At 47.9% G+C, this 17,516-nt stretch overlaps 1 protein-coding gene across 1 annotated transcript in view; it reads right to left on the minus strand.

The window, feature by feature from the left end:
- The window catches only part of LOC307246827 (adhesion G protein-coupled receptor L3), a 183,541-nt gene that overhangs the window by 130,165 nt on the left and 35,860 nt on the right, over positions 1-17,516 (minus strand). Inside the window, exon 3 of the mRNA XM_080022853.1 lies at positions 986-1,806. Coding sequence (XP_079878979.1) covers positions 986-1,806 — 821 coding nt within the window. The remainder of the gene's footprint in view (positions 1-985; positions 1,807-17,516) is intronic.

Raw genomic sequence — 17,516 nt, forward strand, 5'->3', positions numbered from 1 at the left:
GCAGAACAAATTCCTAGTGTATGTGTATAATGTGCCTGGCTAATTAAACTGATTCTGATTAAAGATTTTTTTTTTTTTGTAAAATATTCTTACAATGTACATTTGACAACAGTCTTGAGATGGTGCAGCGCTTCCACTTTCACATGCGACGCTGGCGTTTCACCTCCGTTTGAGTGATTAATTAAAAGGAGGGGGAAAAAGGATGTCGCACATTAAACTCCATTGCCGATATCTAATTATCACCAGCCTCCACTCCCTCAGTGTGCAGAACATCAACTTAATGAGAAGCGTATATTTCCCCCTCTCAGCCGCCAAAATGATAAGTAAAAGAAATACAAGATTGTACAAGGCGCGTGATCAAAATGCTCTATTTTTACCTCCGCAATTATCGGCAAAATAAGTCACGCCGTTCTGGTTTTGCACCTCGGAGCGGGATGTTCTGCAGGGATGAACTCCGTTGGAACGACATCAACAGCCGTCTCCGTAACTACACCCGACAAAGGCACCCGTTCGATCCGTTCCACGACGTTCTCACGAGCCCGCGCGTCACGAACCGCAGGGAGGGACGTCAGCGTTTGACCACTCGGTGACGAGCGGTGGAGTCCCAGGGGTTAAAGGGACAACGGGGGTGAGCTATCAAGCCACTTCTGCGAACCGGATTTACAATACCCAGTAGTGGTTCGTGACCCGCAACCCATTCGTTGGTAGCGAACTTTACCAACTTTTTAAATGACTCAGGAGTGACAAATGTGACAAAAAGGTGAAGGTCTTTGGCATAACTCATATTAAATGTCACCAAATTCCACCAAAATAAGTATTTCTGACCGATTTTTATGATTCTTGTGAGAATTCCATTCACAACTCTGCTGAACCGACTTTTTGTGTGTGAGTCACTCGTGATGGGCCGAGTCTCCAAAAAGGGCTGAAATCGGAAAAGCCATTGCATCAAAATAATTGGATCTTGAGGAGCAAAGAGTTCACTTACCGAGTCGATTGTCCAACGCCCCAAAGTCCAGGGAGTACTTCACCACGTGGTAGTTGTTCCAAACGTACAGCAAGTTATCCCTGGGATTGTAATCCACGGCGGCGATGTACTGGTAGGAGTTGGGGAAGGGCACGTCCAGGAAGCCGTCCTTGCTCAGCTCCGTGTTGTAGATGTAGTCGATCTTGTTCCCCGTGGCCTCGTTGTCGTCGTCCTCGTACACGGACTTGACCACGTAGAGGATCCCGCAGATCATGAAGGCGTTGGAGGCCGAGCGCTTGTCGTAGGCCGTGTCCCAGGTGCCCTCCACGCGCAGGGTGTAGGGGTTGAGCTGGCTGATCACTATCCGCCCGTTGTTCTGCTCGGTGGCGTAGATCACCCAGAGGCCGTTCTCGTCCACCGCCAGGTCGATGTCCGACTTGCCGCCCCAGCGGTACGGCGACGTGTCGTGGTAGTTGGCGTTGGCGATGATGGCCTCGCCGCTCTTGATCCGCGTGCGCAGGTCAAACTTGACGATGTTGCGCGTGCGCTCCTTGTTGAAGAACAGCGCGCCGTCGTAGACCACGAAGCCGGTGCCGTCCACGCGGTGCGGCAGCTTGTAGGTGGTCGTCGGGCGCCCGGCGACAAAGTCCTCCTTGGAGGAGTACTCGGTCAGGGTGTCCGTGCGGTACGGCGTCCACGGCATGTAGTAGATCTTGTCCGAGGCCTGGAGCGGGTCCTTGCACCAGGCGCCCGACTGGTGGTCCGACTCAAAGAGGTGTTCGCTCTGGTACACCCCTCGCAAGAGCCCTGGGCACAGGAATACTGAGGAGCCAAAACGGGAGAAAGGCAAAGCAGAGAGTTACTTTGGGATGTATGCCGGAACGGACGAATTCCCAGCGGGGGCGAAAAACCACAGAAGGGCGGATTAGACGGGGGAAAAAAACGTCATTGTTTTTCAGCCCAGCCGCGCTTTTTAAACTGGAGCCTAGACGGGTTATTTTTACAACAGATTATCGATCTCCAAAATCTTCAATAAGTAATGAAATCCATGGGATAAATGTACCCGCTGGATGGAGGCCAAGCTCTTTGATAGCACTGCTTAGCCCGTTTAAAATCTACAGAATACCAAGCTAATCCGGTTTTCGGAGCTCCAAATACCTGAAATCTGTATAATGTGTTACCAATCAGATTAGATGTTCCAATTTTCGCAATAACAAGATATCCGTAATTCCACGCCATGTTTTTCATTAGTCTGTGGAAAATGAGGACAATTAGTTAATAACGCGGGTGGGGTGGGGGCGGGGGTCCGAACGAGGTTCAGAGGCACAACGTAGTGGATGAGAAACGATCCCAGTCGAAACAGGGCGAGGGCGTCTCTCCCGCATTCCGCCGCGCTCCGCCCCCCCGCCGTTCGCTTCTTCCCGGCGATCGCTCACATGACGCCATCAAACATAATCAGAGCGCGGCCCGGCACGCGGCGCCACACAGGAACGACTGCATGTCACATCTCCCCGTTCCGTCGGCGCCATCACGCCGAATCGCCGGCCGTTAGGGAGGAATCTCCAACGCCGGTGAGACGGCGCATCCATCCAAAAAAGAGCGGGGCGCCCGTCTAAAAAAAATTAAAAAAACTCACGTTGAAAGATTTTGATGAATAGCGACGGGAGGGGGGGGGAAAGAAGTCGATGCTTATTCAGTTTTTTCATTTTTTCATGTTTTTTTTTTTTTTCCCTCGTTCCGGGAACAAGACTGATAATAGCAGCGCGACGTAAGCTGAGACAGCCACCAAAGACATGACGAGGGCTTCCATTTGATCGAGGCCTCGGCAACGGCTTTTTTGGAAACTGCAAGAATTTTCACACTTCCAATCACTGTAATTGTTTCTCCGAGCAGCACCCATATCTTAAGCCATATAATAGATGGGATGAAATTCTACTGTATGGGGCGGCGGTTTATTTAAAGAAAAACTCCATTAAGCTGGAGATATACTCTCGATATACTCGATCAATTTAAAGGATTTCGATAATAACCGCCGCACTTTAAGCTACTGTAGGTAACCAACTCAGATGATAAGGGCTCAGATTTCATTAAAGCTTCGGCGACGCTGCCCAGGCAGGTCGATGGGTCGGATCCCCGCGGAGAATCTCCTTCATTTTCAGATTTGCTCTTCCGGAAACTCTCCGAACAGTTTGACAGTTTTTCTTTACCGAGCGCGATCCAAATTTGACGCCGCACAAAAGACGGGATGTATCGTCTGGGGTGGCAGTTCATTTAAGGGGAAAGTCTCGGACAATCACGGTCCAGGCGGTCGCGAACGCCCCATTTTTGTACTCGGCTGATGCTACCCTCCCCAGTGTACTGGACACGGGTTCCAAATCACTCGGGATGACTCCCAATAGATTACAAATAGGGTTAAAATAGCTCAAAAACAACAACGTTTTCATTCAACTGCTTTGTGTCGGTGCATTTGGCAGGTAAGACGAATAGTTTTGTAAATAGTTTTGTAAATTGTTGCATAACTGCCGTGAAAACAAGTGTAAGGGGGCCGAACACATGGCCCTGGTGCACCCCCCCGGGGCGTAACTCCAACCCTGTCGGCTTTCAGCGTCCCGCCATCGACTCTTCCCTCGACTCGACTTTACGGCAAAAATAAATGAATAAATAAATGATACCCTTCAAATCCAGCTCTGGCTCCTGCGCTCACGCAGCTGCACGTTGCGGCAGGGAAGCCGCGAGGAGCACAGTTTGCAGATTTAATGTGAGATCGGCACAATCTTCCGTCAGATACGCTTGCGCGGGTTTTGTGCTAATCCGTCGCTGAGAGCGTCAGAAAGGATTTTTTTTTTTTTTTCTCAAGGAAAGGGGCCAAAAAAGGCTGAAAAGGGAGATATATTCACCGGGAGCTTTGTGGAAATAAACGATAAAGGATTATGAAAACTAGTTTGTATTTTTTTCTTTTACGTTTTGGACACCCGAGTGCTGAATACATTGGGGGGGGATAGAAAATAAATAAATACAAATAAAAAAAGAAGCAGCAGCGGAGCCGGTGTGAAGGCTGCTTTCATGGTGATGGCGCTGGCTGCCTGACACGCCTCTGACAGCTCCCATATCCCCAGATCCATCGCCGCGGTGGCGGGGGGGGCGGGGGTGGAGGCGGGCGGGTGGTGGAAGAAGAAGTACGGAGGAGAGAAAAGAGAGGGAGGCGGAGGAATTCCGAGGGGGGCCTTCACCCCTCTGTAATCTCACAAGATTAAACACGTTGTCTACCTGCGGGTGAAGAATGGCGGCAGACGCCTCCCGTCGACGCGGCGTCTCGGCACTAAGCGCCGAGAGGCTCCTCGCCGAGGCGCGTTTTTTAATTTATTTATTTTTTTGGTATTAGTTGTCGTTTTTTGTTTTTTTTTTTTGGTAATTTTCCTCCTCCCTGACAGCAGAGGAGTGTGCTCCGAGGGGCGGCGGTGAGATAAGGGCCCATAGAAGAACAGGCGAGTGCAAGGACGGAAGGAGGGAAAGTGAGCGTTATTAGCCGGGGAGAGGACTGAAGCCATCGCCGTGGCGGCGGCGGCGGCGGCGGGAAAATTTACGTATAATAACTCCAGTTTCTTGGGACGCGCAAGTGCGACTGTTTTAGGTCCCAGTTCCACAGTTTTCCCAGTTTCTCTCCGTTTTCATCTCTGTACAGACAGCTCCGGCAGCTTGGACTCAACCGCGTCCAACGATTAAATCCGCTCCGACTCGGGGTCCCGGAGGAGGCGGTGAGACGAGTCTTGAGAGTGAGAGTTATTTAGGGATGGAGAGAGGCGAAGCGATCGGGGCTTTCGCGGGGAATTTTTTACGTAAAGCAGTCATAACTCGCAGTTTTTAGAGCAGTGGTCTCAAACTCCCATGACCCGGGGGGGGGGGGGGGGGGCGCCACTGGCCAGGACGTCTTCCTCCAGGGGGGCCGTGTTGAGTCAGCTGTTGTTCTCCCGCCCGCCACTCAATTGCCTCTTAATCCCGTTGGAAATCTCTCCCGTAGGATGTGGTTTGATTCAGTTTGACGGTTTGAAAACATTTAAGCGAACATAATTGAGCATTGTGATTAGAATTTTTTTTTTGCGGGGCCCGATTCATCAATATAGCGTAGTGGGCCACATTAAACCGTCTCGCGGGGTCGGATGTGGCCCCCGGGCCTGTAGTTTGAGGCCCCTGGTTGAGAGAATGAGCCATTACGACCGTTTTGATCCCAGTTTCACTGCTACCTGTCTGTAACTACGATACAGACAGGTATGGACGTTTGGACTGAGTCATATCTTCCAATCCCAGCGATTGGGGGTCCCGGGCGTTGGGGGTCCCAGGGGAGACGGCAAGATAAGGGCTCCTGAAACACGCGAGCAGACGGACGGAGGAGAGGAGCGAGGCGATCGCCAGGGCTTGGATGGGGAGATTTACATAGTTGTCGCGGCTTTTTTCGCGGACGACGCCGTTACGACTGTTTTGGTCCCAGTTTCGCCGTCGCCTCCGCACAGACGGGCGTGGAAGTTGGGACTTAATCGTGTACGACGATTAAATCGGCTCCGATTGGGGGTCCCGCAGGAGGTCGTAAGACGAGTTGTATAAAAAAAAATTAAAAAACCGTGAGCATAAGGACGGGAGGAGTGAGAGTTATTTAGGGAAGGAGAGGACTGGGGCCACCGTGGCTTTCATGGGGAAATTCACATTAAACAGTCATAACTCGCAGTTTTGTGACTTGTTTGCTTTGGCCGGCTGTTTTTTGATAATAACTGATTACGACTATATTAATGGCCTACAACTGATCAACCTTTTTTAACATTAAGGACCGTCAATTTGACCTGCGTTCACCGGCGGGTCTGATAAGAGGTTATCTCTGGGACCCCGCCCGTCGGAGAATACTTTTACTGTTAGATACGGTGTAGTGTCTGTACAGTGACACTCGGATCAAAACAGTCATTATTCTACGTTCTCTATCGATCATTTGGGCTGTGGGCCCTCTGGGGCCTCTTGAAGGACCCTGGCCCCGTGTTGAGAACCACTGCCTCGAATTACCTCACGGGCATTATATCACTTTTAACCAGACGTGGTTTTTCGGTTTTTATCACAGTTGCTCAATTTTAGTCCATTGTTCCGCTTGGGGACCTCTGGGAGGGCCTCTGGAGGGTCCCCGGACCACATATTGAGAACCCATCGAGATGGACGACGACCCCGTTCAGTAGGGATTCTTTTTTTACAATAATTACTTAATACTTACTTAATTTTTACATGTTTTACATGTTTTAACATCTTTGGTCATGACACTTGGAGATGGCCCTTTGAACTAACATGGAATTAACAAATACAAAATACAGCAAAATAAATAAATAAATATGATGACTAGTAAAAGAGCTATACAGTTCGCCCCTACGTTCGTCCAAGACATAGGTTCTCAACATGGGGGTCTCTTGAGGGGTTCCAGGCGGTCAGCCAAAACGATAGCTCGTTAAACCTCACGGTTATTGAGTTAAGATTTAAGTTTCAACCATTAACTTCTCAGGGTCCATATTTGTTGTCAGTTTGGGGTTTCCAATCCCTAGCGTCTGCGCCCCATCCCCCCGCCACACGAGTCAAAAAAAGGGATTATGGACGCCTGGGATCCTCCTCCCGTATTGACGAGCTGCTCCCGAAGGTTATAACCATCATCGAGTTAAAGCCATAATCTAAAATGCTGACAGCTTATTGGACGAGATATCGATCGACCCCCTGCGCTCCCTGTCCCTTTAATGTTATGCAGCTGATAATAATGCACAGCCGCAATAATTCCTCAGGTTTGTCGGGAAAGGAAGAAACCGTGCCGAAGGTTGGACGAGGGCAATAATTGCTCAAAATGATTATTGTTGTTATTTTGTTTTTTAAGATTATGATATGAATCGTGTGAGGGAATGTACAATACGTGGGCGTAGTGAAAAAGCAGGACGTCCAGGGGCGTTCATGGCAGAATCTTCCTGGGGAACGGTGAATGTCTATGCAAAATCATGCAGCAATCATGCCATGGAATTACTGTTAATATTACCATTATCATTATGGATGAATGATCTGAATGAATGAATGAACGAATCTTTGTTGCCATAATACGCAGGTACAATTAAATTGCGCATGGCTTCTTCCAGTGTAGTTAAAAATACTCAAGTAAATCAATAAAAGCAGTACCAGAAAACAGCAGTAGTAGCCGCATAATGTTTAAAAAGTGACTCTTGTGCGAGTACAACTCCATCATTGAACGTTATACAAATGAATGAATAGATAAGAAAATCTTTGTGTTTCTAAATTATGTCTGTGCTCAATAACCATTTGTATTATTATTTTTTTCATTATTCATCATAATTTTTCGAATGAGTTTACTGGGCTTAGTAACGCTGTGACATATTTGATTGTGAGGACGTACTACTGTCATACTTTTTCACCCATACTTGCTTTAGCTCATTTGTATGGAACATATCGGCCAAGATCCGAGGCCTACTCGCGCAGAATTTGGTGTAAAGAAGCGACCAAAAATAGACTTTTCCTGTAGAAAGGAGAGACCAGAGTCGAATACTTTGAATGAGTCGATGATTCCATGCGTTTTGGTGTCCGCTGTGCCGCAAAGCTCATTCGATTTTAACCCCAGAAAGGTATCGGCCTGCGTAGGAGTGATGAAAGACTCGCGAAACGATTCGCCCGTATCGAAGTCGTCTTTTAAATTGCTCGGTAGTCGGAAGTCCCTCCGGCGAAAGAGTGGGCGAGCGAGTGAATCTTTTAAATCACAAACTGAAAATAATCACTGTGGACTAAATTAAGAGCCCAAGAGTGGCAAAAGAGGCCAAGCCATCCGTCATAATTTGGGTCTTGTTCCGGAATTAGACTTTGCATTCCACCCAAGTCCGCCCGCCCGCTCGCGCCGTTGCGCCGACTCAATCGAGCCAAAACGGAGAGTCGGTGAAATCGAACGACTCTCCTCACCGAGCGACTCGTCAACAAGCGCAATCGGAAACAAAAAGAACGAGTCGAGCCTTTTTATCACGACCACCCGGTTGCGCATGTTTTTCCTCGAAGAACATCCGGACCTCTGAACTGACGTTCCCTTTGCCTGCATTAGAAACCCGCTCGGCCCACGTCAGCGGTTTAAATTTAGGAAAACCTGCGGAAAAATCACTGCCGCTTAGGTAAACAAAGATGACTATCCACGATCCATCGCTCGCCGCGTGGCGTCGAGAGCCTATCGGGTGTATTTCAGGTCGAGGGAGCCTGTTTATCAGCAAGGGTTGCCAAGGAACAGCATTTTCTTTTGGTCAACCAAAACGATTCCCAATGTGGTTCGAAAACGCATTTTCCGAAGGGATATTTCCTCAAGATTCTTTTCGGCGTCCGGCCGACCGTTTCCCTCCCCCCGTGGAAGTAATGTTTAATAGGCCCGACGGAGGACGGAGACCACTTCACACAGCGACAACCCAGTCACAAACAGAAAAGACATGGACTCAAATCACACCAAAAAGAGAACACGACAGATAAAGTAGTTGGTATTTAGTTACCTTTTTGTTCCACTTCTATATTTAGGCATGAAGGAGAGAGAGAGAGAGAGAGAGAGAGAGAGAGAGAGAGAGAGAGAGAGATCAGATTAATGACGGGATAATTTAAGGTCAGTCAGTCAAACAGCATTTTAAAAGAGGAACACGGGGGTTAGTGAAACAGACGCGGCGAAACGCTCAATCATAAGCGTCTGAAAAGCAGCAAAGAGGATAAAAACAGTCGAGCTTCACAGGAGCCTGTGGGGGGATGAAGAGAAATTAAAAACATATTAAGCGCTCAAGGCCACCTCCGGTATTTTGGGCATTCGGACGTATTTGAGTTGTTCCCCGATGATGATCCCTGCTGCAATACAGGGATTACATCCATTCATCAGATATCAAACCCTTGACATGGGAGTAGCCAGCTGGCAGCATACTGGGAAACCATTTTCCCCAGTAAGCGATGGTGGTGGTGGTGGTAGTGGTCCGTTATTTGATCCACCCGGCTCGTAGCTTAGCGCTTTTTTTTTTTTTTTTTTTTTTTTTTAATAGCCGGTTTACTAACGCGTGACCTTCGAACACAAACCCCTCGCGATCCGTTTGGAGAAACCGTGAAGTGGGTAAAGGCGAAGGAGGTGAGTTTGAGGAGAGGCGTCCTCAAAGCCGCGCACAATGCATTATTCTTGCAGCGCCGGGGCCGTGTGCAAAATGAAGAAGATGAAACACATGCCGCAATCTGTACAGCTCTTTTGGTATGAAAGCACGGCGGCGGTTCGCGATGCACGACCCTGAAAGATGGCTGAGGCAAACAGTTGTTCATCATATGGTCACCTCAACTGTCAGATGCTATCATAGGAGGAAGGGAAATTTGCATTGTTCTGCACTGTTCACTCTGGATGCAAACTACCGGTTATCTGCCGCACGGAGCATAATCTCCCAGAGCGAGTCTAACTGCATAATTAAACTCAATATGGACTCAATATCAGTTTGAGATCTGGAGAGAAACCCTAGGAGACTGTTGTAGCACTTAAAAAAAAATCGCTCTCTCACAATTTGGTACAAGCCTCTTTATCTGAGTGCCAGTGAAATTTAACAGCCGTCTCCATTGTGTTGTTTCCCACAACAGTTGTACTATTCAGCGTGGGCCCTGCCAACGGCTGCAGACTGGCCGCCATGTGGCGTCGCACTGCACCACCTTCCCCGCTCGTCGTCGGTTGACGGTGGATGGTGCGGAAAGACCGGGGCCTCCGCCCGGCGTGCCCGCTCTCGTCCCTTCCCTCCCCCGTAATCCTGGTTCTAATAAGAGAGGATTAACCTCTGTTACCAGGGCTTACACGGGCCAAATGGAGAGAGCAACAGAATGAGGTGAGTGTGCAGGCTTGTCAAGGCGAAGAGAGAGGAGGGCGGCGGGTTGCACAGATTGAAAGATATGAAGGTTATTAGAGGAGGAGAGCACTAATAAGTGAAGGAGGATGAAGAAAAAAAGGGGGATTTAGGTCAGGCTACATCAGGTAAAGGAGGGAGAGATGGAAGACGGAGCTTGGATGCCTGGAATGAGGAGTACCCCGCCCCACTACGCTAACACCACCTCCTCGAAGGTAAAACTCTGGAGCCGTCATTAAAATGCCATCCATCCCAGCCGCCGAGCCGCAGAAACAATAGCCCCCGGGCCACAATTGAATCGCCATCAGATCTGTCAATAACCAGCACTGCATGCAGGACCTCATGGGCCGAATCGTGGTAAACAACCAAACCCGCTCGATCGGCCATCGCTCACCTCCGGTGGGAGGATGGCCGCGCAAAGCACATGCACCGCCAGGTCCCAGCCGGCTTTTCCCTTGATTGAGCGATCTCCAACGGCGGTGGGGGTAAAGGGGAGGTAATGGCCTATAGAAAAAGGCATTAGTGAGGGGGTGAGGGGTGACGAAAAGCCTACGTGATATCTGGCGGAGAGGCAGGATGAGGAGAGATGCGGATGAGACCCCCGACACGGATATAAAAAGAAAAAACAGACGCAGACCCAGTGCGAGGGCTGGGATTTAAACAAAGGCCGGTTTGGACAGGTTTGGTCTTTAGCTGCTTTTTTAAAGGTGTCGACAGAGTCCTGCCATCTTAAATCCAGAGGGAGGGAGTCACGCAGACTCGGGGCAACTGCCTGAAAGGCGCGAGAACCTTTGCTTTTCAGTCTAGATGGCGGGATGGTGACCACACCTGAGTGGACCCGAGTGACCAATTTGTGATACTGAGGATTGAGGTGATCACCTTTGGTTTTTAGTCTAGACCGAGGGACGGCCAACAAACATCCAGCGGCAGACCTAAGTAACCTGTTTGTACTGTAGGGACGAAGTAGTAGGTCAGTGAAGTATGCAGGTACCTGACCTAACAGGCCAGGTTGGGAGACATATGGGACCTGCAATTCGACCTGGACAGAGGCCCGGCTGCAGCGTTTTGGACGGCTTGTAGACACGTCCAGGGAGGAGCAAATTTGAGAAAGGCAAGTTTGTATGTGGCGGACCAAGGGGCGTGGTTAAGCCACGGCTGCAGATGGCAGCGCGGCTTCCTTCCCAAATCCTTCGAGTTAGCGCCCGTCCGACTGGGGACAGGGAGGGGAGCTTTCTTAATGGATGTCTGTCTTACAGAGGGCTCTTCAGCCGACCAGCAGCGAGGGACGCTGCTGTCGAGCTTCTGTCCAGGTTGAACTGCTGGTCCCATACTTTTACCAACCTGGCCTATATGATGAGGTACTTAACTACGCCCCTTGGTCCGCCGCATTGAGCAGTCCAGGGGAGAGGAAATTGAAGCGTCCCCAAACATCCCCATCTCCAGTTTGGACACAAACAGGCCATTTGGGGAGAGCATTTCCAGCTGTATGCGGCAGACCACTCAAGACAATTTATTAATCTTGTGCGGGGTCCTGTTTCGATGCTGCAGTCTGGCCCAGGCTAGACTACTTTTTACCATGCTACAGAGGCAGAGCGCTATGCCTGGCAAAGTGACAAATGACTGGGAATTGATTCATTTGAGAGGCACCGCCGCCATAGTGACCCTAATTCGATTCTGGTCAAGGCTGTTATTGAGTCTCCTAAAAAAATAAAGGCACAAAGCTCTGGCGTCCTTTTAGCTCTGTCTATCTCCCACTTCCCACCCTCTCTTTCTTCCCGGCCCTGTCTGGGAGTCTTTTGCCGTGGATCGGATATCAAAGGGATGTCATTTATAAGCTTTATTTGTTTATAAAGCTCCTAAATAAATAAAGGAGGAAAATATCAGGCACGCACTTAGAGAAGAAATAAGTAGGGCCTAACTTTGTGAGGACGAGCCGGCCTCAATAAAAAAAGGACTTAAACCGTTTGGAAAGGACACTAACCAAACTGTGAATCGGGCTGTTCTTTTGGTTCACTCTTAGACTCATTCTACCGTTGGTTTTGATTACTCGTTAGTAATTTTGTACCTCTGGGGACAAATTTGTTCAAACGCTTCATTATCTTAATTCAAGACGTGCCATCTTCCATCCAGATTCTAACAAAGGATGAAGGACATTTCTAGCTATAAGAGAACCGAGGCCTTGATATCATCACTAACATAACGTACAACGCTAAGCAAAGCGTTTGACTTGAACGCATCACGTTTGACCTCAACGCGTCAGGTCACATTTCCGTCACGTCACATTATCGCAATTCAAGACGCGCCATCGTCCATCCAGATTCCAACCAAGGATGGGACAGACTTCTATTGTTTTGCTTTGGATAACCTATGCTGTCAGCAGACAACGCAGGGTTTTTGTACGTCATGGCATCCAAGACGGCGCGACGCGTTTGACATGAACGCATCGCGTCCACCGACACTTCACCACGTCGTCGTAATTCAAAGAGCCGCCATCTTCTATCCGGGCGCGAGCAGAGGATGAGTGGACGGCTAGAACGGAAGCAAGATCCGCCTTATCGCCCCTCACGGAGCGCACAGCCCCGATCGACGTGCTGGGCTTGAACGCGCCACGTGTGACTTGAACGCATCATGCCCGCCGCCTTAGAAATCCGTCTGAACGTTATTATTTTCTAACTTCCTGTTAGAAAATAACAGGAAGTTGGGCTGGACGGCGTTGCCCTCGGGCCGCGCCCCTCCATGCGCCGGGCAGTCGTATGGATTTCCATTTCAATAATTAACGCTCACCAATTTCAGGCTAATGGCTGAGAGGTGTCGGAATGGTATCATTAGCCACTAATAGAGATTCATGGCGGAGCGGCGGCAATATTTAGGAGAGTCATTTTTTCTCGCCTTCCTCCCATCTATCCCTCTCTCTCTCTCTCTCTCTCTCTCTTCCCTCGTTCCACCTCTCTCTGGACAAAGACATGGGGTACGACCCCTCCCGGTAGAAAAAAAAAAAACCCGGACCGGGTAATTAATGACCCGAATTAGGAGGGCCCTTTGAAAAGAATGAGCCTAAGGATGTGGGAGGATACGTGGGGCGGCCATCTTTCTCTCTTCCCACCCCTCCGCATTCTCTCGCTCATTTCTCCAAAAAAAATAAATAAAATAAATCATACTTTTCCTCCGACTAACTGAGGGTCGCTCTCCTTCCGTCCTTAAAGTCTCTTCCCTCCTCCCTTCATCCCTCTGTCTGCATTCCATCCCTCCCTCTCCCTCTCTTTCTCTCCCTCTCTCTCTCTCTCTCTCTCTCTCTCTCTCTCCTCCTCCACCTCCTCCTCCCGGGAAGAGCGACGCTATCTCCTAACCTTGACATCGCAGGAAGCTGCACGCTCGTGACCGTGGTTAAGCTTTGAAGTGCATCGTGTGTTTGTGTGTTTGTGTGTGTGTGGGTGTGTGTGTGTGTGTGTGTGGTTATGCATTAAAGTGCATCATGTGGGCATGTTCAGGTGTGTGTTTATTTGTATGTGAGTGTGTATGCACATGTGCTCTGGTGTGTGTTTATGTGTGTGCGTATGTGCTTGTTTGATTGAGTGTGTGTGTGTGCGAGTGTGTGTGCGAGTGTGTGTGTGTGTGTGAAGTGCTTAGGTGTGTGTTCATTTCTGCATTTGTGTGAGTATGCATGTGTGCTCTAGCGTGTGTGTGTGTGTGTGTGTGTGTGTGTGTGTGTGTGTGTGTGGTGGTAATGCATTTAAGTGCATTGTGTGTGTCTGCACATTATGTTCTTAGTGTGCTTAGTGTGTGTGTGTGTGTGTGTGTGTTTATTTGTGCGGTGGTGTATGTATACGTGCTGTAGTGTGTGTGTGTATGTCGGTTTATGTGTGTGTGTGTGTGTGCTGTAGTGTGTAGGTGTGTTTATGTGTCTATGATACCGTTTTTACACCAAATAAAAAACAGGTGGAGGGATTTGGCAGCCCTCCAACCACCACCAGGACACCGGCCGGGGGGGCAATGAATACAAAAACAAAATTTAATAATTAAATACTTTTTTTTTTTTGGTGGGGGTGTTACTGGAGCAGAAATAACATAATTGCACTCCCCCGAGAACACCACGTCTTGATTTTCAAGGACCTTGAGATTACAGAGGAGATGGAGAGAAGAGGAGGTGGAGGAGGTGGTGGAGGTTGAAGGAAGGATGAAAGAAGGTGTGATTAGCGGGGTGATTGGTGAAAAGAGAGCACCATGCCCCCTCTCCGGAGAGCCATCCAAAACACCACTCCAAAACCGTGCACGTGTGTGTGTGTGTGCGTGTGTGTGTGTGTGTGCGTGTGCATGTGCATATGTGTGTGTTGCACGATGGGAACGCAACACATATTATATGGATGTGTGTGCTTAGCCGTTGAATGTTCATGTGTGTTGAACCACCCGCTGATATATCGTCACTAAGGCAACGCGTTTGACTTGAATGCGTCACATCCACAAAAAATGCCTCTCAAATGGAATTTGTATATGTACACGGATCATCCACAACATTAAAACCAGAGACAGGAGAAGTGAATAACATTGATCATCTCGTTCCAATGGCACCTGCTACCATCCCATAATATTGGATGTATGGATGTATATAGCAGCAGACCAGTCAGAGCTGTTTTGGCGGCATGAGGGAGCTACACAATATTAGTGGTTATTATTGGTGGTTTTAATGTTGTGGCTGATTGGTCTATATACACACACACACACACACACACATATATATATATTCAAAGTTCATTTGAGAGACATTTTTTCATCCATGCAATCCAATAATACATGTAGGAATAATTAAGATACAGTATGTTATCACTGGTAAAATATAAGCACCAATTATCATTCTTTGTATTATGATAATTATCATTACTATTTTTGTTATAAAAAAATGTTTTGTTGAGTTCAAATTTTTATGAAATGTTTTTAGCTTGTTTATGTTTTTTGTTGTTAATATTTGATACACTTCTATTGATGTTATTCATGAAAGTGTTTGAAAGATGCTATGAAAATAAAGGTTATTATTATTATTATTAACATTATTATTAGTAGTATTATTATTATTAACAATAATATGTTTTAATATATTATTTTAATTTATTTTTGTTTTTTGTTGTTTTTTTAATTTATTAATTATTTGTATATTTAAAAAAATATTGTTTACATTATTATTGTTAGTAATTTGTTTTTATATATATTTTTATTTGATTGTTTTTCAATTTTTTTTAGTTTTAAAATGATTGTTTGTATTATTATCATCATTATTATTATTATTGTTATTATTGGATAGACTTCGTATTCTCCTCTTTAATGTATCTTTGAAATGACTTTGTATTATTATTGCCTGTTGTTATTTCAACCAAGGAGTCAACGAGGACTCGGACTCCAGTCGCAGGAGGAAGAAAAGATGGAGGGATGAGAAGAGAAGAGAAAACACGAGGAGATCAGTGACAGACGAGTGGACGCTCAACCCAAACCTGTGTGTGTGTGTGTGTGTGTGTGTGTGTGTGTGTGTGTGTGTGTGTGTGGTTCAGAACCAATGTCTGTGCTATTACAGGATGCACCTGGGTGACTCGGTCACGCTACGCCCACGACACCCGTTGTCTGGGCGTGGGTGAGGGTGGGGTCGACTGCCACTGAATGATGAGCGGCCACAACAGATTTCCTCACCTCCACCCACCATCCGTCAGCCGTCGCCAAAACCACCCACCTCTGCCATCCATTTCCACCACCCTCACCCTCGTCCACCATCCAGCCCCACCCAAAACTCGTCACCCGTCCTTTAACACAACCCAGCTCCACCTATCGTTATGCACCCCCACCTCCACCCACCACCACCCATCCCCACCACCACCAACCACCGATCGCCACCATCCGTCCCCACCAACCACCCGTCTCTATCCATCCACACCCAACACTCACTTCCACCCACCACCACCCAATCCCTCCACAATCCTCTCACTGTCTCCGACGACGCGCAGCTAATATTAAATGGCATTTTTTGGAGGACGGGCGGAGGGAGACGGGTGGAGGCTGCATACAGTATGTGCGCATGCAAATACATCCCGAAATCCCATCCAGGTGTTGAATCCCCCGATGCTACGTCAGTAGATCTGAGAAGGATGGAGGGATTGGGGAGTTGTAGTAACTCCTCCTGCAATCTGCTGAGTAGATTTCCCTGATAGCATCAAGGAGTGATCAACACTTGGAAGTAGCTTAAAGAGGATGGGGGTGGAGGAGGTGGATGTGGGTGGAGGGGTGGAGCGTGGGATTATCTGAGACAAAAAGCCATTCAGGGGGATTCTGACAGGGAAACGAGTGATTTGGAAGCTTTCCAATGGGATTAATGTTTCTTTGGTTTTCGTTATTAAAGTGCAAATCCATCAGATCGTGGGAAACTGACGATGCATCTGTTCTTCTGATCGATTGGTTTTTATTTATTTTTTTGTCACCTAAGGTGGTGTGGATTGACTGTGCACTTCTTGCGAGTGTCGTATCCTTGCATTCTTTACCCGCGGACCCTGCCACCGGCATTGAAAAACAGCATATAGAGCACATGCATAACTTAAATACACAGTGTATTATTGTATGAAATGACGGTTTCTTACAAAGCGCCAGATTACCACTCTAAAACTATTTACTTCAAGTTGTTTTTTTCTTGGTCACTTGGAGGTGATGGGGGTATTTTTGTGCATAACGAAAATACTAATCAAAAAACGAATGGCAGTTTTTTATCAAGTAACATCTTTAAAAAAAAAAAGAAAGATCGGACATGGGATTTTTTTTTTAGCAAAATAAGTAAGCGAATTGCCACTTTAATCTACAAAAAACAAAAACGTTTTTTTATCGACTGGACAGAGGCCCGACAAAAATTCATAATCAAAAGAAATTTAAAACGTAATCTAGCATCATCAAATTTCCAAATCCAGACTCGCAGCGCCGGTCACACAGGTGGCGTTAGCGCTGGGTGTGACCGTCCCATAATAGTCGGGCCGGTAATTACGCCACATTACGGCTGAGCCACATTGTAAGTGATAGCCATGTGTAGAGCATCAATTTCGTGGCTTCACCTGCCAGACGGACCGGGGGGGCGGGGGTCGGGCGGCGGGGAGGGGGTTCGGCAGCAGGTGGCGGACCACCCCTGCCAAAACAATCAGAACCCCCCCGGAAGCTGTTAGATGTGTTATTAGAGATTGATCACTTGTCCGTGCGAAATGAATTAAAAAACCAATTACAGTGCACTGGAAAAAGTGGAAATGTGAGCTAATTGCCTGGCCAGTCGTCGCTACGAGCTACGTGCTACGTAACGAGGGACGACGCCATTTTTTTTCTCGATTCGGTCGCAACATTGCGGATTTGGATCCTGCGGCGTGGATCGAGGAATTGCGTCGGCCTTGTTTGTCACGCCCTATCAGTGTCTCCTCTCTGTTTTTCCAGAACCACTGTCAAGGCTCTTTTCGGGCCAGGTCCACCTCCGGGCACACGGGGAATTTGACTCCAGGTCGTCAGCGATCCTCGGTTTTCCGCCCGGAACGAAGTACGTTAAATGCTAAAAGTAGAAATGAGATACACGACGTAAACGCTGTAACAGCCATTCCCCGCTTGGCCAAGCCCAAGTCGGTATTTTTCGGCGTTGTTCCGGTGGGAAG

This window comes from Zeus faber (genome assembly GCF_960531495.2).
Source record: "Zeus faber genome assembly, chromosome: 22".
Lineage (NCBI taxonomy): Eukaryota > Metazoa > Chordata > Actinopteri > Zeiformes > Zeidae > Zeus > Zeus faber.